Source organism: Lithobates pipiens, unplaced genomic scaffold (genome assembly GCF_037356315.1).
Source record: "Lithobates pipiens isolate NorthernLeopardFrog02 unplaced genomic scaffold, aLitPip1_a1.2 Scaffold_25, whole genome shotgun sequence".
NCBI classification, from domain to species: Eukaryota; Metazoa; Chordata; class Amphibia; order Anura; family Ranidae; genus Lithobates; species Lithobates pipiens.
Genome location: NW_027507787.1, coordinates 198,247,547 through 198,272,144, shown reverse-complemented (window position 1 = coordinate 198,272,144; position 24,598 = coordinate 198,247,547). Strand labels below are relative to the sequence as shown.

Below are 24,598 nucleotides of genomic sequence, written 5' to 3'. Positions count from 1 at the left end.
GGGGTCTCTAGTGGGATATATCCTGGACAGACGCACTGGAGTGAGGTACACCCGATGAAGAAATTTCGTCTGGACCATCCAACCAGGCATGGCGCGCGGTCCTGCCAGACGAGCAAAGGAAAGCATCCCTCCCGACGACAGGATGTCCCCCAGCGTATTTATTCCGAATCGCACCCAGACCTGCGGGTCCGGGATCGACCTAAAGTGCGGCAGGTTCGGGTTACCCCACAGTGGCTGGGCCGGAGACCAGCAATTCGGTCTCGCAAACCTTCGCCCTGCTATTCGCCAAACCCTGAGCGTCGTCTTCGTCGGGCCGGGGAGCGCCGTGTTGGATCTTCCCATTCTTACCTTGTTCTCCCCATCTCCTTACAAGTGGCAGAAAGGGAAATCTGACTACAAGCAATCATTGATTCCGGGGCATGTAGCTGTTTTATGGACTTATCTCTGGCTAAGAAACTTAGTGTGCCCCTCTATGAAAAGAAACAAAGACATGAAGTTCTTTTGGCTGATGGTTCCCCGCCCAGTTCTGGACTTGTCACCCAGGAAACCATGCCCCTCTTCACCACTACAGATGCCGATCATCAAGAATTTGTCCGTTTTGATGTCTTATGCTCTCCCATGTTTCCCATCATCTTGGGAATCCGTGGCTGCAGGCACATAACCCGCAAATCAACTGGGCCAAAAAGGAAATCTCTCTTTCTTCAGTATATTTACCATATAACCAGGGCCGTCTTTAATATTGATTGGACCCAAAAAAATTCTTGGCCCCCCCCCCATGCAATTTCACTCTCCACCTGCTCTGAGACATACAATAAATAGCAGCTAGACTTAAAATCAGTTTACTTTATCAGATCAGGCAACGATTGCGATTGGTTGCCAGCGGGTTACAGCATATCATTAGTGCTTACTGACAGCTGCCCCTTTTGCCCTGCCCTGATGCCATTGAAAACCATATAACCTACTTTACATGCATTTTTGATGCAGAAAAAAACCCGCACTGGCCTGCATGTGGTGTGTACTGGCCCTCATACACCCCTAAGAGCATATCGTCCTTGTTTGTAGCTTAAATATTGAAATTTGCACTTTAAACTGTAATTCTGTAATTTGTGTAAATGCCAGTAAAGACTTGGCTGTGCCAGTAAACAGCAATCTGGTAGGTTGGCAGCACTGCTCAGTCGTCATGTTATGGCTGATCGGTGTATCCTACAAAGTGGGACAGGAGGAGTGATGATGCCACCCTGTGCCCTCCATCCTCCGCTCCCACCCGCACTGATCTCACCTGTCACCCCGCACAGCCCGCCCTCCCCGCACTGCGCTGCCAGGGCACAGGGCCAGGGACTCCGCCCACAGCCAATCGGTGAGCTCGGAAGGGCGCAGAGGGGCGGGGTTTCCTCCGTTCCCGATATTCCTCCTTCCAAGCCGTAGATTTGGGGAGTGGGGCGGGTGACGTAGTGATAGTTCCCCGGGACCAACAACACCGCATCGTGACTCTTCCCTGGGCGAGGGAGGGGGCACGGGGACAACACGAGCAGGGGGAGGGCCCACCGGTGCCCGAGGGGGGGGGGGGGCACCTCTACCAGGCTAGATCCCGGGCGGTGCCAGCTCTGCCAGCAAGATGGTGTCGTGGATCATTTCTAAGGCCGTGGTGTAAGTCATCCACATTCTCCTCTTCCCAGGAGGCTGCCAGCATCCCGACATTGTATGTCTGTGGATGATGGGGGCCCTCCACCACCTTATGTACATGTATATAGGTAATGATCACTGACTCTATGTTTTCCTTCCATATCTCTATATACCTCTCTATATACTTCTCTATATACCTCCTCTATATACCTCTCTATATACCTCTATATACTCCTCTATATACCTCCTCTATATACCTCCTCTGTACTTCTCTATATACCTCCTCTATATACCTCTCTAAATACCTCCTCTATATACTTCTCTATATACCTCTCTATATACTTCTCTATATACCTCCTCTATATACCTCTCTATATACTTCTCTATATACCTATCTATATACTTCTCTATATACCTCCTCTATATACTTCTCTATATACCTCTCTATATACTTCTCTATATACCTCCTCTATATACCTCTCTATATACCTCTATATACCTCTCTATATACTTCTCTATATACCTCCTCTATATACCTCCTCTATATACCTCCTCTGTACTTCTCTATATACCTCCTCTATATACCTCCTCTATATACCTCTCTCTATACTTCCCTATAGACCTCTCTATATACCTCTCTATATACCTTCTCTATATACCTCTCTCTCTCTCTGTTATCTTTGTGTAGTAACAATGTTGTATATGTGTAACTTTTTGTATAATGATGATGATGAGTGAGGACAGTAGAAAGATAATGATGATGGTATTTGTGGATGGTGGTATGGATGTTCCTCTTTCCCCCTACTCAGAGATTGTGCCCGATGATGGCGTGGAGGTGGCACGTTATATAAAGATTATTTTTAACACTTTAATCTGTCCCGTCATCAGAGGAATCCAAGGATGAGATTTGTGGGCTGGTTGTGTAGGTCGGGGCCTGCTGAGTGAGGAGCCACTTGTACCGACGGGTTTTCTACGGCTGCGCCAATAAGTTGACCATGTTTGGCTTTCATCTTCCGTTGGGCTTTAATTTACACAATTATATTTTGTATTATGTTACAATTAAAGGTGTGGAGTGTATACAGAGAGGATCTACCAACTATAGTCTGTGTGTCATATAGTCGTAAATATTACAATTGTATGTGATCTATTAAACCCTGGTTGTAGTACACAATATATCTCGGGAGATGTGGAGGTGGGTTTTTAGGCAATCTGTAACATATGTTTTATGAACTTTGCCACCATAGTCTGAAGTTCCGTGATGTTTGGTATAATGTGCCCATAGACCACATTTATCAACCCTTTTAGTACAGCTAACTTTCCAGGCCCAGGAACTATCACTAATAATTATTATATCTACGGCTGAGGTGATGGGCACCATGAAGAGGATGTTCCTTACGTTTTGTGAAGAACCTCCCATTACAGATGACTAAAAAGATAATTGTTGTCAGTGGTTACATATCTAAAAAGAAAAGGTTGTTCATTGTTCAAGAAACCCATAGAAACCTTCGGAGGAAACCTAGAATTCCACAGAATCCTAGTTAACAGCTGCCATAATCAGTAGAATACATTTTTCTAATATGGCCATTTTCGACTGGAGTGGATGGTAACCTGATGTCTATGTCAAATGCCACCAGCATCTCCTCTGGGAAAATGGCAACAAGGCACGTTGGAAAACCTTGTCTGATTGCCATTACTCTTCTCCAGATAAGATGGCAGTGGAGTCGCCGGTTGTGTGGATCTCTGATCCATAAGTGGAGGCCTAAAGCCTAGTACACACAGGCCAAATGTCGGGCGACTAGAGTGGATGGTAACCTGATGTCTATGGCAAATGCCACCAGCATCTCTTCTGGGAAAATGACAACAAGGCACGTTGGAAAACCTTGTCTAATTGCCATTTCTCTCCTCCAGATAAGATGGCAGTGGAGTCGTCTGTAGTGTAGATCTCTGATCCATAAGTGGAGGCCTAAAGCCTAGTACATACAGGCCAAATGTCGAGCAACATTGGCCATTCAATAAAATTTTTTATCTTGTGTGCACGGCAGCCAGTCTGACAGAAGCCAGCCATTTGGCCGGCTTCTGTCGGATGAGCATGCTGGAAAACCAACAGTCGTCCGCTTCCCGATCAGCTTTCTCAGCAAATAGAGAGCACTGACCAGAGTGTTCTGGCGGGGGGGCGTTGGATTGTTAGTACATAGATTCCGACCTGAGCTGGTTGAACAAAAAAACAAACCTGATAGTGTGTATTAGGCTTTACTGTGAATAGTCAACCAAGGCCACCATTCATGTTCTACTGGCCTATTAAAATGTAGGCTGGACAGTATCGATGCCTGTAATTAGCTGAATCATTACATAAAATTCTAGGCATGTTCTACTGCGTTTTTAAATCAAACGACTACCAGTCACAAACATTGTTAACATGAATAGTAGAAGATGGCTCCACTTTCGTCAAAGCCCACACCAACTAGGAAATTGGTTCTTGACCATGACCCATCCATCTTATGTCAAAAATAAAGTGTAAGCGCCCAACTTATATATATGTGACTCTTAAAGTAATACAAACGTGTGTGTACACCTGTGTGAAAAAATATGTGTGAAGTGACCCCAAAAGAGATGGGGGCAATACTGATATATGTATTGAAACAATTAATAAGAAAAAAAGTGATGACCTGTAAATATGTGCATGAAATCAATTGGGGACTGTATGAATACTTATCCCAGTGAAGAGGGAAACAAAGCAAAAACCAATCAATATAAACACATAAAAATATGATTAATAACAGTGGTAAAGTCCATAATAAGACATGCAAAATATAAAGTCCATATAAAGACGTGCAGAATGTCAGTCTCAACGTGTTACGATATCAACCGAGATCCTGTAGTGTTGTGACCAAGAAAGGTATTTCACCCTGTGACGATCCCACCACCTTATAGGGTGCAGGCTTACCGAATCAATATGACCCTAGCAGACGTACGCCTCAGGGGTCAACCAGAGCTTGTAATCTCGGCCAAAGTAGTCCCAAAATTGGATGTTCCAATCGTGCCACATACGGTTCACACAGACGACTAGGTGTGATCACTGTTTTTCATATACATGAACAACTCCGACAACAACTCAGGCATGGAAGATGAAGAAACAAAGCCAACATGGCATAATAACGTTTTAAAAAAGCCTTTTAATAAAAAAATGGTTCAAACTCACATTTCCAGAATGATCAATAAAGCATATCAGAGGAAAATAGGCAGTAGCGGAGTCCTCTCGACGTGTTTCGACCTACAGGTCATCATCTGGGGTGGCCCGATCCATCCATGTCTCCATGCTTATTTTGCTGAGAAATGACAGTAAAAAAAAACATCCCATAGCATTTCTGCCTATGGCCATCTTGAGTAAGGGTAGATGATTCATGTAGCATTTACTTCCTGGAATTCATCTGCCTTTGGTTCAGGCATATAAGCAGGAGGGTGTGCTTAGTTGAGAAAACCCCTTTTCTCCTCCAGAAGACTCCTGGCATGTATGGCATCATTTGCCAAGGCAAGAAACGTGGAAGTAACTTAAAAAACTTAAAGCGGAGGTCTGCCCACCCCTGCAAAAATTAAAAGCCAGCAGCTACACATACTGCAGCTGCTGACTTTTAATAATAGGACACTTACCTGTCCTGGAGTCCAGCAATGTCAGCACCGCAGCTGATGTTTCCATCAGCTGTCGAGTGCTTCTGCCGCCATTGCCGGTAAGGGAACCCAGTAGTGAAGCATTATGGCTTCACACCATGTCTCTACTGCTTGTGCGCGAGGCAGCGTAGGAAGGAGGAGGAGGGAGCCGAGCTGCTGATGTAATTCACCACGCCCCGGTCTCCTGGAAGTGGGGACAGTTACCCCCCCCCCCAAAGGTGTCAAATGTGGCATCGGAGGGGGGGAAGGAGACAAATCACTTCCACTTTTGGATGGAACTCCGCTTAAAAAAAAAATAATAAATACGATATCTGTTCCTATCTATTTACTAATGCTAGCAGCTTTAGATTGTAAGCTCCACAAACAGGGCCCTCCCATCTCTTCTGTATTGAACTTGAACTCTGTTGCTATTGTACTGTCCCCCCACTACATTGTAAAACACTGCGCAAACTGTTGGCGCTGTATAAATCTTGTGTAATAATAACAATAATAATAATAAGGATCAACATGGTCAATGTTGATTGAGTGAGTAAAGTTCCACTTTAGGTTGTACCTGCCTGCTACACGATGAAAGCTTCTATTCACAAAGGGGTTGATATTAGAGCTGCACAATTAATCGTTAAAAAAATCGTGATCTCAATTCAACTCCCCTGACGATCTCTATTGCAGAGTTTAGAAGATTCTTTCATTCTTTCATATAAGTGGAGAGACTTATCTGATCACTCAGCTGTCAAAAGAAAACAACTGGGCAGTCTGTCAAGTTTTTAACATGAAATATTGTAACTAACTCTTCCTTCTTAGATCAAAGGGATAAACTGTGTAAAAGTTGTGTTCCAGACATTTTTTTTAAGTCAGCAGCTACAAACACTGTAGCTGCTGACTTTTAATAAGGACACTTACCTGTCCAGGAAGCCCGCCATGACGGCCACCCCGAGGCCGATCCATCCATCGGATCGGCTGCCGGCGCCGCCATCCTAACTAAGGGAAACAGGCAGTGGAGCCTTGCGGCTTCACTGCCCGTTTCCTACTGCGCATGCGCAAGCCGCGCAGCGCTTTGTGAATGGCCCCGTTGTTTTCTGGGACACACACATGTCCCAGAAGACAACGGGCTGCTCGCCGAGGAGGAGGAATTGAAGAAACAGCGCCGTGGAATAGGAAGAGGCACATTAGGAAGACTGCCTAGCAACAGGGGTATCTGGTGAGTAAAAAAAAAATTTTCAAATATTAAAATATTTTTTTAAGAATGTTAATGTAATTTTTTATTTTTTTTGGGTGGCCCTCCACTTTAAAGTCTAAATCTTTTTCTGACACTTGGTTCTTACATTAAAATCAATATTTTTTGTTGGAAAATTACTTGGAACCCCCAAACATTATATGTATTTTAGCAGAGACCCTAGGGAATAAAATGTCAATTTCTGCAATATTTTATGTCACACTGTATTTGCCCAGCGGTCTTTCAAGCAAATTTTTTTGGGGGAAAAAAAAATACACTTCAGTGAATAAAAAAAATAAAAAAAAAAACGAAACAGTAAAGTTAGCCCAATTTTTTTTTGTTTTAATGTGAAAGATGATGTTACGCTGCGAGAATTGTGAGACAATCGTGATCTATCTTCTAAGCAAAAAAATAGCGATTCTCATTTTAGCCAGAACCGTGGAGCTCTAGTTGATATGCTAAAGGAAAATAAGCTGCCCACTTTGCAGGGGAATTTTCCCTTAGTGAATGAGTTAAAGTTCTGCTGACTTCCAGCATCCAATCATGCTTGAGCAAAAATACATTTAAAAAAAAACAATTTCCTTGCATGTGATTGGGTATTTCTTGCAAAGTGAATTTTCCCCACATGCACTAAGCTAAGGGAAAATTCTGCAAAGTGAAGGAAATCCCTCTTATGCTTCAGACTAGTAGAGCTACTCTTTAAAAATGTATAAATGGAATGTTGTTTATATTATGAATGATAGAGACTTTAAGATGTTTGTTTATGTAACTTTGAAGGACAGCTTGTAACTTTCTGTTGTATTTGCCTTCAAGGTTTATGTCTTATCTCAGTTGATATTGCTATTGACACACACCTTTAACATATATTTACAAAGTTTCTATGTTTAGAAATGCCTTGCAGAGTTGACACTGTTTAAAACTTCGTTGGTCCTTCATTTTAAAAATGTTTTTTGGCTTCCTTTTTGTAAAGATGTGTTCCTGAAATGTGTAAATCAGTTGTTTCGGATGTGATGGGTGTCATTTGTTGCTGGACATTTGCCTTGAAGTTGACAGCTGCTTAGAAGTAGTGATGATGTAGTGCAGTAGAATAGTTTGCATGGTGTTAGTGGTTACAGGTTATTAATAGAGAAGGACCTCTTGGCTTCTTTCATCTTCATTGATGAGCACATGTAGTGTCATGCATTTCATATATATATATATATTCAAGGCAATGAACATTTCTTTGGGGTGTGTTCACTGAAAATTCATGTGCTTGAATATTTGAAAGAGTCAATATTTGGATATGACTATTCAAAGGGAGCCTGTGCTTTGTCCATGGAATACAAAGCAACAGGTTCAACTACCAGCCGCGCTCCCCAGAGGAGCATATTTTTCCTCTTTTCACTTTTTCATTGGACAAAAGAGACAACTGGCTCCGTTACAGCCTGAAGAAGGAGCGCACACTCAGCAAACGCGTTGCCGATACCAATACATCCCTATGCTGCACCCAGGAAGTGACGTCATCCCCACTCTGCAAGTTTGTTCCACCGACTAGGAAGTGCCGGAATGCACCGGTGCCAGCCACCCAGCACAACTTGACAGATGACAATGTCCCTTGTGGACCCCCTGGATTTCATTGCCAAGGACCATCCCATACAGTGCCATGAGCTACTGTACATTTTTAAACTACATTTGTGAGTAGTTCTTATTTTATCTGCAATCATTTCTTTCTATACAGCTAAACTAATGCTGCGTACACACGATTGGACATTGATCGGGCATTCTGACATCAAAATCCATGGATTTTTTCCAACAGATGTTGGCTCAAACTTGTCTTGTATACACATGGTTGTATCAAAGTTGGTCGGAAATTGCGAACGTCAAGAACGCTGTGACATACAACACGCACGACGAGCCGAGAAAAATTAAGTTCAATAGTTAGTGCTGCTTTTCTGCTTGATTCCAAGCATGCGTGGAACTTTGTGTCGGAATTGTGTACACACGATCAGAATTTCTGACAATGGATTTTGTTGTTGGAAAATTTGAGAACCAGATCTCCTATTTTGTGCGACGGAAATTCTGATGGAAAATGTCTGATGGAGCCTACATACAGTCGAAATTTCCGACAAAAAGCTCCTATCGAACATTTTCCGTCGGAAAATCCGACTGTGTGTATGGGGCATTAGAAGGCACCTGTGCTTCTCCTTGTCTAGGAGAAAAGAGAAAAACCTATTAGTCAGGTATGGATTTGGCTCCATTCGGACTTGTTTGGGCTGTTTGTGATTACATGCGGGAGACCCAGCAGGGATTCCTGGCAGTAAGCTGTGGGTGGCAGCTCCATTGAAAGCAATGGGAGACTGACAGCTCCCGCAACTAATCGTGGCCGCTCACATGTAACCACTCATGATCACTGGGAATCCCGGCTGGGTTCCGCATGTAGTTGCTAACTACCCCTTTTACAGGTATGAATGGGGCATTTGACTGGCTCCCTTTCCTCTAATGTAGCAGTGCTGGTGCTTGGTGATTTGAGGAAAAAGTAGAATCGAGGTTTTGGACATAGATCTGTAGACAGTAGAAATAGAAATTCACAAGAGCTTAATGGCTTAGATTCGGCAGCTTCCCACAAAATAGGGAGCACCCCTAGAGGTAGGGATCACTCAACTTGAAAGGCCCAGAAAGAGCACCAAACAAACGTCTAAAGTTTCCAAAGAGTTTTGCAGCTGCAGCCGCTGATCAGTGTATTCTGAAAGTGTCAGGTCCCACTGCCAGATTACAATGTCTTGGGGTTTCCTCCACCCACATCATTTGTGTGAAGGGAGGAATCTGTTCAATGGGCTGAACGAAAAAAATTAACCATCTATGGCCAGCTTAAAGGGGTTGTAAACCCCTCGTGTTTTTTTCACCTTAATGCATCCTATGCATTAAGGTAAAAAAATTCTGAAACTGATCAGCCCCCCCCCCCACCTTTTACTCACTTGAGCCCTTCCTCTCTGCCCGGGGTTCTCGGCTCTTGATTGGATAGAATGATAGCAGCACAGCCATTGGCTCCTGCTGCTGTCAATCAAATCCAATGACGTGGGCGCTGGGGGGCGGGGGCCAAGTCCAGCATTTTGTATCTATAGGCTCAAATGCTGGACTCGGGAGTGTGCCCACAAGGTAACCCCCTGGAGAGCGCTTCTCCCAGGGTGTTTACCGATGTGAGGAGCGCCGCTGAGGGACCCCAGAAGACAAGGTTCGTGGGCACACTGTGGAAAACAAACTACACAGTGGAAGGAAGTATGAAAGGTTTGTTATTAAAAACAAAACAAAAAAAAGGACAAAGGTTTAGTGTAGAGCTGCACAATTAATCGTTAAAAAATCGTGATCTTGATCCAACCCCTCTGATGATCCTTATTGCAGGGTTTGCCAATTCTTTCATATAACAAGTAAAGAGACTTATCTGCTCTCTCAGCTGTCAAAAGAAAACATCTGGGCAGTCTGCCAAGTTTTTAATATGAAACATTGTGACTAAGATTCCTTCTTAGATCAAAGAGATACACCTCTGTAAAGAAAAAATCCAGGCAGTCTGCCAAGATTTCAACAACCTAAATGCAGGAAGTTTAACCACTTAAAGTCTAAATCTTTTAGCAGAGACCCTAGGGAATAAAATGGCAATTGCTGCAATATTTTATGTCACACTGTATTTGCCCAGCGGTCATTCAAACACAATTTTTTGGGGGAAAAATGCACTTTGAAGAAAAAAAAAAAAAAACGCAGCGAGAATCATGAGAGAATCATAATCTATCTTCTAAGCAAAAAAATGTGATTCTCATTTTAGCCAGAATTGTGCAGCTCTAGTTTAGTGTCACTTTAAATCAGGAGGTGATTTTGTGAGTGATTGTGGCGTCACCAACCCAACTCTCCACCTGGTCCAATCAGAGAACGCTTTAAATCGATTGTGAAAATGCAAAGCATTCTGTGAGTGGCACCCACGCTGAGTGAGCAACCCCCCCATGTAGTTACTATGTAGCAGGGAAATCTCTTGCCATAGGACCGGGGAAAACAGCGAGGATCGCTGTAGTAGTGGCATTTACTATAGTGCTTCTCCACTTTCCCAAGGATCGGCCAGGTATGGAATATGTGTATGTACATTGGTCCAAGCTGGACTAATGTAACTGTGCAAAAAGAAAACAAAAAACCTGAAGTTCAGCTCTAAATTGATGCTCAGTGTAGCTCGGAGATAATGTATTACTGCTCACTGCTTAACCACTTTCAGACCGGACCATTTTCTGGTAAATGACCAGAGGTCTTTTTACACTTTGGCACTGCGCTGCTTTAACTGGTAATTGCGCGGTCATGCAATGTTGTACCCAAACAAAATTTGCGTCCTTTTCTTCCCACAAATAGAGCTTTCTTTTGATGGTATTTGATTGCCTCTGCGATTTTTATTTTTTGCGATATAAACGTAAAAAGACCGCAAATTTTGAAAAAAAATGATATTTTCTACTTTTTGTTATTAGAAAAATCCAATAAACTCAATTTTAGTCATACATTTAGGCCAAAATGTATTCAGCCACATGTCTTTGGTAAAAAAAAAGTCAATAATTGTATATTTATTGGTTTGCGCAAAAGTTGTCACATCTACAAACTAAGGTACGTTTTCTGCAATTTACGCAGCTTTTAGTTTACGACTGCCTATCTCATTTCTTGAGGTGCTAAAATGGCAGGGCAGTACAAAACCCCCCCAAATGACCCCATTTTGGAAAGTAGACCCCCTAAGGAAATTGATAAGAGGCATGTTGAGCCCATTGAATATTTTATTTTTTTGCCTCAAGCGATTGAATAATGACAAAAAAAAAATTTTTTTTTTTTTTTACACAAAGTTGTCACTAAATGATATATTGCTCACACATGCTATGGGCGTATGTGAAATAACACCCCAAAATAAATTCTGCTGCTTCTCCTGAGTACGGGGATACCACATATGTGGGACTTTTTGGGAGCCTAGCCGCGTACGGGGCCCCGAAAACCAAGCACCGCCTTCAGGCTTTCTAAGGGCGTAAATTTTTGAGTTCACTTCTCACTACCTATTACAGTTTTGAAGGCCATAAAATGCCAAGATGGCACAAAACCCCCACAAATGACCCCATTTTAGAAAGTAGACACCCCAAGCTATTTGCTGAGAGGCATGTTGAGTTCATGGAATATTTTATATTTTGCCACAAGTTGCGGGAAAATTACAAACTTTTTTTTTTTTTTTTTCACAAAGTTGTCACTAAATGATATATTGCTCACACATGCCATGGGCATATGTGAAATGACACCCCAAAATAAATTCTGCTGCTTCTCCTGAGTACGGGGATACCACATATGTGGGACTTTTTGGGAGCCTAGCCGCGTACGGGGCCCCGAAAACCAAGCACCGCCTTCAGGCTTTCTAAGGGCGTAAATTTTTGAGTTCACTTCTCACTACCTATTACAGTTTTGAAGGCCATAAAATGCCAAGATGGCACAAAACCCCCACAAATGACCCCATTTTAGAAAGTAGACACCCCAAGCTATTTGCTGAGAGGCATGTTGAGTCCATGGAATATTTTATATTTTGCCACAAGTTGCGGGAAAATTACAAACTTTTTTTTTTTTTTTTTTTTTTTCACAAAGTTGTCACTAAATGATATATTGCTCACGCATGCCATGGGCATATGTGAAATGACACCCCAAAATAAATTCTGCTGCTTCTCCTGAGTACGGGGATACCACATATGTGGGACTTTTTGGGAGCCTAGCCGCGTACGGGGCCCCGAAAACCAAGCACCGCCTTCAGGCTTTCTAAGGGCGTTACAGTTTTGAAGGCCATAAAATGCCAAGATGGCACAAACCCCCCCCAAATGACCCCATTTTGGAAAGTAGACACCCCTAAATTTAGGGGTACACTAGTGAGACTAGGTAATAAATGGCGGGTGCCCTGAAACTATAAAAAAATAACTAACCAACCAGCGTCACCTGTAACAGTTATATGGTGATCACTGGTGAAAGGGTTAACTAGGGGGCAATCAGGGGGCTTTATGCGGTAGTATATGGGGGTCCCTGGCGCTATAAAAAGCTGCGGCGAACCTAAATACCTACCTGCCTAACTAGCGTCACCTGTGACACTAATACAGCGATCAGAAAAACGATCGCTTATTAGGCTGGGTTCACACTGGAGCGATGCGGGAACGCCACGAATGCGCGGCGGGTTCCCGCATCGCATGCCTCCCGGCGGCAGTTCACACTGCCCTATGCGAACTGCTGGGAGTGTCAGTGAAATGTTACTGACACCCCCAGATCAGTTCGCATATCGCAGTGCGATCTGCAAACTCGGATCGCATGGTGTGAACACCCATGCGATCCGATTCTGCTGCGGGCCAAAAAAAGGGTCCCGTGCGAATTTGCGGCGGGTGCGGCGGGTGTGGCGGGTGCGGCGGGTGCGGCGAATGGCTGAACTCGAATCGCACAGAGATCGGATGTGATTTGCACTGCAGTGCGGTGCGAATCACATCCGTTCTCATAAACCGCTGCAATGTGAACCCAGCCTTAGTGACACTGGCGACGGGGGGTGATCACGGGGTTAAACCTTTATTGGGGGGGTTAGGGGGGTACCTTAGAACTAAAGGGGGCTAACCCTAACTGCCCTAACAGTTATTAGTCACAAATGACACCCGCCGGGTGATCAGGGGGTTAAACCTTTATTAGGTAATAAATGGCGGGTGCCCTGAAACTATAAAAAATAACTAACCAACCAGCGTCACCTGTAACAGTTATATGGTGATCACTGGTGAAAGGGTTAACTAGGGGGCAATCAGGGGGCTTTATGCGGTAGTATATGGGGGTCCCTGGCGCTATAAAAAGCTGCGGCGAACCTAAATACCTACCTGCCTAACTAGCGTCACCTGTGACACTAATACGGCGATCAGAAAAATGATCGCTTATTAGGCTGGGTTCACACTGGAGCGATGCGGAAACGCCGCAAATCCGCGGCGGGTTCCCGCATCGCATGCCTCCCGGCGGCAGTTCACACTGCCCTATGCGAACTGCTGGGAGTGTCAGTGAAATGTTACTGACACCCCCAGATCAGTTCGCATATCGCAGTGCGATCTGCAAACTCGGATCGCATGGTGTGAACACCCATGCGATCCGATTCTGCTGCGGGCCAAAAAAAGGGTCCCGTGCGAATTTGCGGTGGGTGCGGCGGGTGCGGCGGGTGCGGCGAATGGCTGAACTCGAATCGCACAGAGATCGGATGTGATTTGCACTGCAGTGCGGTGCGAATCACATTCGTTCTCATAAACCGCTGCAATGTGAACCCAGCCTTAGTGACACTGGCGACGGGGGGTGATCACGGGGTTAAACCTTTATTGGGGGGGTTAGGGGGGTACATTAGAACTAAAGGGGGCTAACTCTAACTGCCCTAACAGTTATTACAGTCACAAATGACACCAATGCAAAAAAAAAAAAAAAAAATGACATTGGTGTCACTGTGACTGGGGGGCAGGGGTAATTGGGGGGGTGATCGGGGGGTAAAGGGGGGGTGTGAGTGTGCCTGGCATGTTCTACTGTGTGTGTAGAGTGTTGGTGCAACTCACCGATCCGCTCTCCTCCGTGTCGGAACGAAAAATACCGACACGGAGGAGAGAATACATCACTTCCTCTCCTGTGTTTACATTACAGGAGAGGAAGTGATGTCACGGGGGATTCCTATTCGTCGGGAGCGATCGCGAGGGGGTGGCCATGAACGAATGGCCGTCCCCTCGTCCGGGATCGCTCCCGCACGAATACCGACCGCCGCAGGCACCGGGCGGGGGCCCGATCGGGCCCCCGACCCGCGGGAGGCAAGGGACGTACATGTACGCCAATATGCCTGCCCGTGCCATGCTATCGACGTACATCGTCGTGCGGCGGTCGGCAACTGGTTAAGGAACCCCTGGCAATGTCTGAAGGAACCCTGGTTGAGATAATCTGCCTTTTGCACATGGCAGGTGTGAAGTTCTATGTGACTCGTTACCCCACACAGTGTCAGGCTAATTTGTCCTTGTGGACCATGAATAGTTCTCAGCTGTTCTTAGTGGTTATGTCAGGACTACACAGACTATAGACCTGTCACAGATCTATTTCTAACAACGTCATGAAACCAATCAGTGATCTGCAGTTAATGTTCACCGGATACCGATACTGTAAAGTCAGAAATAGAAAGAAGTTGTAAACCCTTTACAAGCCCTTTTCTCTACAGGTAAGCCTATAATAAAGCATACCCGTAGCTACCCCAGATATCTCCTAAACCTGCCCGGATATCCCCTGTATCTGCATGAGCCGACGTCATTGTACGTGCCGTTGCTTCAGCTAGTGTACCGTTACCAAGTGACGTCAATGTGGCTCTGGCCAATCACAGCGCTGGAGCCTGCGATACCCAGAAGTAGCTCCGGGAGTGATGTCGCCGGCCAGAGCGGTGTATGAGGACCACTGCGGGGGCTTCTATCTAAGGTGAGTAATTCATAATGAGCTAGTATGCTATGCAAACTAGCACATTATGCCTTTGTCTTGCAGTTTTTTTTTTTTTTTAAAGTTGGTGGGTTTACAACCACTTTAATAATCCAGAAATTTGCTTCATCAAGAATTCTCCTGATCTGCTCATTTGATCCCTGGCACAGACTTGGGTTAGTCTATCCGCCAGTTTTAGTAAATCAGCCCCATTGCAACAATTCATAGCCCTTGTACACACGGTTGGACATTCCGGCGGAAAATGTCCGATCGGACCGTGTTGTCGGATAATCTGACCGTGTGTGGGTTTCATCTGACTTTTTCCGTCGGAATGTCCGACCAACAAAGTTTGAGAGCTGGGTATAAAAATTTTCCGACAACATGATCCGATCGGACTTTGTCCGATTGTTTGTAGAGAATTCTGATTGGACAAAGTGCCACACATGCTCAGATCAAATTCCTAGACCAAAGCTATTGGCTACTAGCCTGAATGTAGTCCCGTCGTAACTAAATAACGTCATCACGTTACGAACGATCTGATTTTTTTCCGACAACTTTGTCTGACCGTGTGTATGCAACACCAGTTTTGGACAAAATCCGACGGATTTTGTTGTCGGAATGACCGACCGTGTGTACAAGGGCATACGCTGTATGTGCCAGAGAAGATTGCAGCTCTTGTTCCCTGATTCTGTGTTTGCAATTTATTTGTATGTTTCTGGTAATGGGAAAACAAGAATAGGTTGTATTGGGATCACCTAGCCTGCAGATTCACATGGTTAGCAATAGGTGTTCTCAGAACAGGCAATTGCTGGGAATAAGGTAGTTCTATGCAGTGGAGCTATGTAGTGCAGTTTTCTTTAACCACTTGCCAACCGCCACATGTGTATATATACGTCGGCAGAATGGCACGGCTGGGCATATGGGCGTACAGGTACGTCCCTTTATATTTGCCGCTGTGTGGTCACATGTGCGCAGCCGCTGGCGCACATGCGACCCTGCCGCGAGCTCCATGAGTAGGATCGCGGGTCCCGCAAACTCAATCGCCGTGGGGATACCCGTGATTGTCTCACGGAGCAGAAGAATGGGGAGATGCTAATGTAAACAAGCATCTCCCCGTTCTGCTTAGTGACACTGTCACTGATCATAGCTCTCTGTGATCGGGAGCTGTGATCAGTGAAGTGTCATTCGTAGCCAAGCCCTCCAACAGTTAGAATCACTCCCCAGGACACACTTAACCCCTCCCTAGCCCCCTAGTGGTTATCCCCTTCACTGCCAGTGTCATTTTTACAGTAATCAGTGCAATTTTATATCACTGATCACTGTAAAAATGACAATGGTCCCAATTGTTGCTCTGTTTTTGTTTATAGCGCAAAAAATAAAAAACACAGAGGTGATCAAATACCGCCAAAAAAAGCTCTATTTGTGGGAAAAAAAGGACGTCAATTTTGTTTGGGAGCCACATCGCACGACCGCGCAATCGTCCGGTAAATCGGCGCAGTGCTGAATCGCAAAAAGGGCTCTGGTCCTTGGCCAGCAAAACGGTCCGGGGGTTAAGTGGTTAAAACCTCATTAAATTTTTTTCAGAATGCAAGTGTAAGTAGAGTTTGACTTGGTAGCAGCCTATTACAATCTAGTGTAGAACTCAGACTGGGAGAGGGAGAATAAAAACAAGGAGCCAGACATGTTTGCTGAAGTGCTCATGTACTAAACAAAAACATGCTGGTGGCAGGAGAGAGCATAGTGACAGAGAGATGAGCTTATCAGTCTGCTGCTTCTTTTTTCACTGTCCAGTCACAGAGTGAGCAGAAGACAAGACCTGTATACAAAAATGAATTAAGGATGGGGGGAAAGTTGATAGTGTCTTTGGACATATTTACCTTCTATTTTTTTCCTTTTATAATTAAATTTGCGGGGTTACTTAGGAAAATTTTATGTCATTTTGTAGTTTCACCATAGTTCTACTTTAACTGCAGCAGTGAGAATCTGGTCTCTAGACCTGCCAAACAGTGCTGTGTGGCAGAGCTATGTAAATCTCAGGACTGGGTGGACAGAAGAACAAATCTTTTGTTAAATAAAATTGATTTCATACATGTTCAGCCCACCAACTGAAAAAAAAAACTGTGTATGGCCGGCCTTAATTTATTTTTGGCAAACGTGCATCCAAAACACTGATAGCAAGCTCTTAAGCTGACAATACACGGTTCATTTTTTGTTTAACCACTTCCCGCCCAAAGACGTCATATGATGTCTTTGGCTTTCAGTGGGAATATCTGTATGATGCCTGCAGTTAAAGGCATCATTCAGATATCCTTGTTTTCAGCTGGCGATCCTGCACCATAAGAACGATCATAGCGGCGCCGCTTGATTGTTCTGCTGCTTGATCGTTCTTACAGGTAACGGGGGGGACATCCCCCCCCTCCCACCGCCATCCAGGGAGGGGACACCCCCCCCCTCCCACCGCCATCCAGGGAGGGGACATCCCCCCCCTCCCACCGCCATCCAGTGCTTTTCTGGAGTCTGCCGTGCCATCGGGGACCTGGAAAAAAGAATCGGGCGTCGCTGGATGACGGCCATAGAGATTTCCAGATGGTCACCAGTCCTCTCTATGATTGTTGGAGGCCAGAGCACGACGTTATGACGTCACGTCCGGGCTGCGGCTGGCAAGAATGAGATTGTGGATTTTTTTTTTCCGATCTCATGCTTTCCAGCCTGGAGGAGAGATGTGGGGTCTTACTGATCCCGCATCTCTCCATAAAGAGGACCTGGTCACAAATGATTCCTATTACAAGGGATGCTTACATTCCTTGTAATAGGAATAAAAGTGATCAAAAAAAAATTGTAAGAAAAATAAAAAGTTAAACGAAAAACAAAAATTTAAAAAGGTCGCTGTCCCCGATAGCTCGCTGTTGTAACACCTGGGTGGGCTCATGGTGCAATGCTCTGCGCCATCAGCCCACCCTATTTTAAAGCCTATTAGAGCCTCTGGCACTAATCAGGTGCTTAAAAAAAACACCTCTGCCACTGTAATTCATGCGCCCGGTGTCCTGAAAGGGACTGAACGCATGAATAGTGGGTGATGGCCGTGGACTGGATAGAGCACGGGGGAGGTGGCCATAGATAGAGGGGGCAGCGCTTGGGCGCCCCTAATGGATGGGCCCGCCACTGCAAAAATTACTTGAAATTTGTGGCATACGACTTTTTTAAACTACAAGCAACATTATGCTCAGGTGTGAACAGGAACAATTGAAAACGAATAGATTTTGGATGTGGAGAATTTCGGAGGTACAAAATGGAGCCTCCTTAAATCTTGAGAGGAGTTCTGATACTTCCCCACTCTAACCAAATAAAAGAAAACGTTTTATCTAGAGGTACACTTTAAGGACACATACTATACAGAGTGGTAGTTTGGGCACTTTAGTATTCTTTGAACCCATAAAATAACCTGAATTCCTCTTTAAGGGTGTTTCCTTGTCACGGGCGAGGGAACAATGTTTTCTCTATAAAGTATCAATGTCAAATGTATTCTGAGTCAGGTAAAAAAAAAAAAATCACCTTGGGTTTGGCAGTGATGTTTATGACAGGGCTGGGTAGATGTGTCACCTGCTGTCATCAATTCTGAGACGTCGGCTCCTTTGTGGCAGCCGGTTATCTGCCATCTATAATAAATAACTGGTATGACCTGGGCTCATCTGTCTTGTTTTGCGGGTTGTATTAATGCCGTTCATTTCACAATACCTTGCTAGACAAGTTCTCGTTGTCACCTTTGTTTGCTTAAAACTTTTTCTGATCGGACACACGTGCGTTATGTAATGTTTACTTCTGGCTTGGTATGTGGAATGTTGCAAGTACAAACCTGCTCCGTAATATATATTATTCACCGGGTTTATGTAGAGTGTATGTCTCCTGGAAGTTTGGATTCTGTTCTGCAACAGACAGCTGAGGAGCTCATTTATATTCGCATTAAAGTGATTGTAAACCTTTTTGCCTAGATTAAGGCTTACCTGTAGGTGCAAGAAATATCTAAACCGTGTAGGCAAAAGACAGGCACTGATGTCTACGGTGTACGCGTAGACAATGCCGCACTGAGCGTGCCGTTGCTAATGACGTCATCGCAGCTCTGGCCAGTCACAGCGCCGGAGCCGCGATACCCGGAAGTCACTCCGGGAGATATGGTGGCGACGGAGGAGGGGAACGAGGACCGCTGCGGGGGCTTCAATCTCAGGTAAGTAATTTATAATGAGCTAGTTTGCTACCCTGTTTCCCCGAAAATAAGACCTATTGTGATTGTCGGTGATGGTTGCAATATAAGCCCTACCCCCCAAATAAGCCCTACACTGTTTCCCCAAAAATAAGCCCTACTCTGAAAATAAAACCTACAAGGACTTTATTTAACTAGGGCTTATTTGGGGGGTAGGGCTTATATTGCAGGCATCACTGACAATCACGCTAGATCTTATTTTTGGGGAAACAGGGTATGTACTAGAGCTGCACAATTTATCGTTAAAAAAATCGTGATCTCGATTCACCCCCTCTGACGATCTCTCCTGCAGAGGTTGCCGATTCTTTCATATAAACAAGTGGAGAAACTATCTGCTCACTCAGCTGTCAAAAGAAAACATCCTGGCAGCCTGCCAAGTTTTTTTTTTTAACTTGCAACATTGTAACTAAGATTCCTTCTTAGATCAAAGGGATAGAACTTCTGTGGGCAAACTGCCAAGTTTTGTGTAAATGCAGGAAGTTTAACCACTTAGTGCCTGTTCACACTGAGGCAGCACGACTTTCAGCGCCACTGCCTCAGGCGACCTGGACACGACCGCTGAGGCGACTTGCAAAATGACTTTTCTATAGAAGTCAATGCAAGTTGCCTCAAGTCGCCCCCAAAGTCATACAGGAACCTTTTTCTAAGTCGGAGCGACACAAGAACGGTTCCATTGCACATAACGGGATGCGACTTGTCCCAGTGTGAACCGACCCTAAAAGTCTAAATCTTTTTCTGACATGCCTTAAGTTAAAATCAATATTTTTTGCTAGAAAATTACTTGGAACCCCCAAACATTATATATATTTTAGCAGAGACCCTAGGGAATAAAATGGCAATTGCTGCAATATTTTATGTCACACTGTGTTTGCCCAGCGGTCTTTCAAATGCAGGGAAAAAAATCACTGCAATGAATAAAAAATAAAACGAAAGAGTAAAGCTAGCCCGATTTTTTTTTAATGTGAAAGATGATGTTACGCCGCAAGAATCGTGATCTATCTTCTAAGCAAAAAAATTGTGATTCTCATTTTAGCCAGAATCGTGCAGCTCTACTATGCATGCTAGCTCATTATGCCTCATTATGCCTTGCAGGGTGTTTATTTTTTTATTCATTTTTTTCCAGAGGGTTTACTTCCTCTTTAATCTTTTAGGAAAGAAGGGTGGGAGGAGCTTGGAATGCCTTGCTATCCTAGGCAACAGTGCAGTATGTTTCTATTGATGCACACAGTGTAGGGAGACACAACTGTAGCCTCTGCATGCAAAGATGGCTCCATAGGATGCTGCAAGAGAAAGGAGCCACCCTGAAACAGGAGACATGGGTCAGCGGTCATGGCACCAATTTAAACTGGAACAAGAATTAAAAGATAAAGAAGCTGCATATTCACCCCTGCTTTTAACAAATGGTTAGACATGTTCATTTGGTTGGTCAGCAGACTGATTGGTGAGTTGAGCTATGGAATTGTTTTTGTTTTCTTACATATTCAGCAAGGTCCCTTTCATACTGATGCATTTTTGTGCAGCTTAACTACTTGCAGACCGGACCATTTTGCTAGTCAAAGACCAGACCACTTTTTGTGATTCAGCACTGCGTCGCTTTAACTGACAATTGTCCGGTCGTGCGACGTGGCTCCCAAACAAAATTGACGTCCTTTTTTTCCCACAAATAGAGCTTTCTTTTGGTGGTATTTGATCACCCCTGCGGTTTTTATTTTTTGCGCTATAAACAAAAATAGAGCGACAATTTTGAAAAAAACACATTATTTTTAACTTTTTGTTATAATAAATATCCCCCAAAAATATATAAAAAAACATTTTTTTCCCTCAGTTTAGGCCGATACGTATTCTTCTACATATTTTTGGTAAAAAAAATCACAATAAGCGATTATTGATTGGTTTGCGCAAAAGTTATAGTGTTTACAAAATAGGGATAGTTTTATAGCATTTTTATTAATAATTTTTTATTTTTTTACTAGTAATGGCGGCGATCAGCGATTTTTATTGTGACTGCGACATTGTGGGGGACCCATCGGACATTTTTGACACATTTTTGGGACCATTGTCATTTATACAGTAATCACTGCTATATAAATGCAGTGATTCCTGTGTAAATGACACTGGCAGTGAAGGAGTTAACCAGTGGGTGGCAGTGTAGGGGTTAAGTGTTCCTAGGGGTGTGTTACTAACTGTGGGGGGTTGGGCTTTCATTTAGTGAACACTGATCTCTGCTCCAATCACATGGAGCAGAGATCAGCGTCACTAGTTGCTAGGCAGAATGGAGAAATGTTGTTTACACAGATTTTTCTCCATATTCGGCCGCTCCGTGAGACGATCGCGGGGATGCCCGCGGCGATCGAGTCCGCGGGTCCCGCGACCGGACTCACGGGGGTCCCGACCAGCGCGGGAGCGCTCCGCCGGTGGCGCGCTCCCGATGGCAGGGCGGCATTGAATATTGGACGTACCTATACGCCAATATGCCTGCCCGTGCCATTCTGTCGACGTACATCGTCATGTGCTGGTCGGGAAGTGGTTAAGGTCACTTTCACACTGATGCAATGTTGATGCCATTCCCATTGACTTACTGTAAAAGATGCCCTTTTCATGTGCTTTTGAAAAACTGCACCTAAAGCCCCATACACACTATCAGATTTTCTGCTGATTTTTTTCTTAAGATTTTCTCAGATTTAACAAAACCATATAATATGAGGTCAAACCTTAGGAGTTTTAATGTGTATGTAATCAGGCAGGCCCTTGCACTACATGGTTTTGGTAAATCTGAAGTAAAAAATCAGCAGAAAATGTGATAGTGTGTATGGGGCTTTAGATGCAGCATGCAGGACTTTTCAAAGCGCAGTGCACCTGCAGCGTAAACAGTTATTTAGGATTTAATAGGGAATTGTTTTCATGTGTTTTTGTCGCTCTAGAAAAGCTCAACAAAAGCACACCGGTGTGAAAGGGGCCTAAGGCTGGCCATACGCAGTTCCACGCATTAATGGGCAGGCTGAACGTACCATGTTGATGAATCCATCAACTTGGGTACAACAGCCTGCTGAATTCTCTTGCAATTATCGCTAGTGGCTACTATAGCCGTTAGTGATAATCACTGTCTTCTCCCAGAGGGGACGGCTTCACCCGCCCGCCCAACCCACTGGGAGAAGGCGATGGCCCAGCAGGAGGGATTCCCTCATCCACACTGTCTGTGTTGATGGGGAAATCAAGGGAATTTCTTTCCTGCAACCCGTGGTTGCAGGAAAGAAAGGTGTTGTTGACACCAACAGTGGGGCATAATTCCTCCCTCGGACACCAATGATGGGGTATAACGTCTTCCTCTTACCCCAATGACAGGGCAATATTCTTCCCAATGATATAAATGATAGGGCACTATTCCTTCTACTGACACTAATAATGGAGAACTATTCCTCCCACCGACACCAACAATGGGGAACTATTCTTTTTACTGACACCAATGATGGAGCACTATTCCACCAACACCAACATTAGTGGCATTTTTCTACCCGCTAATATCAATTATGGGGCACTATTACTCCGACCACAGAGGTGCTATGTATTTTTATACTTCCACTGATCACCAACCCTCAGGCATTATCTACTCCCAATGACCACAGTCCAGCCCCCCTAAAGTCTGATGGACAGTAAAGTGGCCCTTTGTTTAGTAAGTTTTGGAGACCCCTGCTTTAATGTTTTGTTACAATTTTTTTGCTTTTCGGAAATGCAGTACCTATTTGACTAGTGGTTCCAGGTCATTTTGCGCCTTTCTTTTTGGAATGAATTGAAATGTATAGCTCTCCTATTTTTAACTTTACAGACTCCACTGGGGTGGATAATGATACCTCTATTCTTATGTATGGAACGTGGCAGCTGTTAAATTCTGACTGATATGAGGATTGACATCACTCTCCATATAATTCCTTGCTTCTTCTTTCACTGCACAAAAAATATTTCTGGCTTAAAGAGACCGTGGGGGTTATTTACTAAGGGAAACTCCACTTTGCACTGCAAGTGCACTTGGAAGTGCAGTCGCTGTAGATCCGAGGGGGACATGAAAGGAAAATAAAAAAAACAGCATTTTTGCTTGCACATGATTGGATGATAAAATCAGCAGAGCTTCCCCTCATTTCAGATCTACCCCTCAGATTTACAGCACTTCCAAGTGTACTTGTAGTGCAAAGTGGATTTGCCTTTTCGTAAATAACTCCCAATGCCACCAACTGAAAAAATTGCAGGTAAATGTACAGAGAAAAAAGAGAAGTCAGTAGATACAAATGCTGTACCTGCTTACTTTAATAAAAGGCCACTTACCTGTGCAGGGATCCACAGCTGTCCTCACCTGGTTGGTTCTTTGCCTTTTTTTGGGTCCCCGGCACTAAGGGAATCTGGCTGTGACTCCTTGCAGCCTCACTACCGACTTCCCACTGCACATGCACAAACCACGCTGAGCTTCTTGAATGGTCCCGCAGCCTTCTGGGACCTGTGACATGATCTGTCTCAGAAGGCTGCAAGGCCAAGATGTGGTGGTGGGGTGGAGGTGCATGGTGAGCCAAGAGGAAGTGAGAGTGGGTACCTGTCAAAAGCAGGTACCCGCTCCCCCCCAAAAAAATAAACATGTCCAAAAGTGGTGTGGGTTGGTGGGTGTGCAGACAGAAAAGAAGAACTTCCCCCTTTGGGTGAGGTTCTGCTTTAAATACATACTTGCAGCACTTTTCCTATTCATAAATATTTTTTTTTTTTTATTTGCTTTCATTTATTTATTTAAATTTATAAAAAAAAAAAAGAGCAGCGCCAATCTAAGTGTAGAGATTTGACAAAGCATGGCTTAATCATAAGATATTGCACTCACTAGACAGTGGTAGTATTGAGGAACATCTGTAACGAGGACCAAGTGTGTCTCAGGAGTCCAGGGTGACCTCACAGGCAGTGGTGTGAGGTGGCCCTGGACTCCTGAGACATCCTTGGTCCTTGTCAAATCTCTACACTTAAATTGGCGTTGCTCTTTTTGTTTTTATGTCTTTACTATGAGGCCGCGTACACACGGGCGGACTGTTCGCCCAACTTTGTTCGTCAAACAATCCGACAAACAGTCCGCTCAAAATTTGCATGAACGGACTTGACCACACACGATGAACGAACAGTCCGCTGAAAGCGTGCGCGATGACGTGAACGGCACGTACGACGGGACTAGAAAAACGACGTCCTATACACTGCAATGCAACCTTCGGCCGTGTAAACCCTTTCTGAGTATGCGCGATACTTAGTCCGTCCAACTTGCCTACACACGAGCGGACTGTCCGCTGAAACCAAGTTTGGACGGACAAAACCAAGTTTCAGCGGACTGTCTTACGGAAATTCCG

At 44.4% G+C, this 24,598-nt stretch overlaps 1 protein-coding gene across 2 annotated transcripts in view; it reads left to right on the top strand.

Annotated features, from left to right (window-relative positions):
• The first annotated feature begins 1,403 nt into the window (after nucleotides 1–1,403).
• Nucleotides 1,404–24,598, top strand: part of REEP3 (receptor accessory protein 3) — a 179,342-nt gene continuing 156,147 nt past the window's right edge. The window contains exon 1 of one of the 2 annotated variants that reach the window (XM_077455416.1): nucleotides 1,404–1,647. In XM_077455416.1, the coding sequence (XP_077311542.1) occupies nucleotides 1,616–1,647 (32 nt within the window). In that variant the 5' untranslated portion in view covers nucleotides 1,404–1,615. Of the gene's footprint in view, nucleotides 1,752–24,598 lie in introns of both variants that reach the window. The other variant, XM_077455415.1, reaches the window with a different exon arrangement.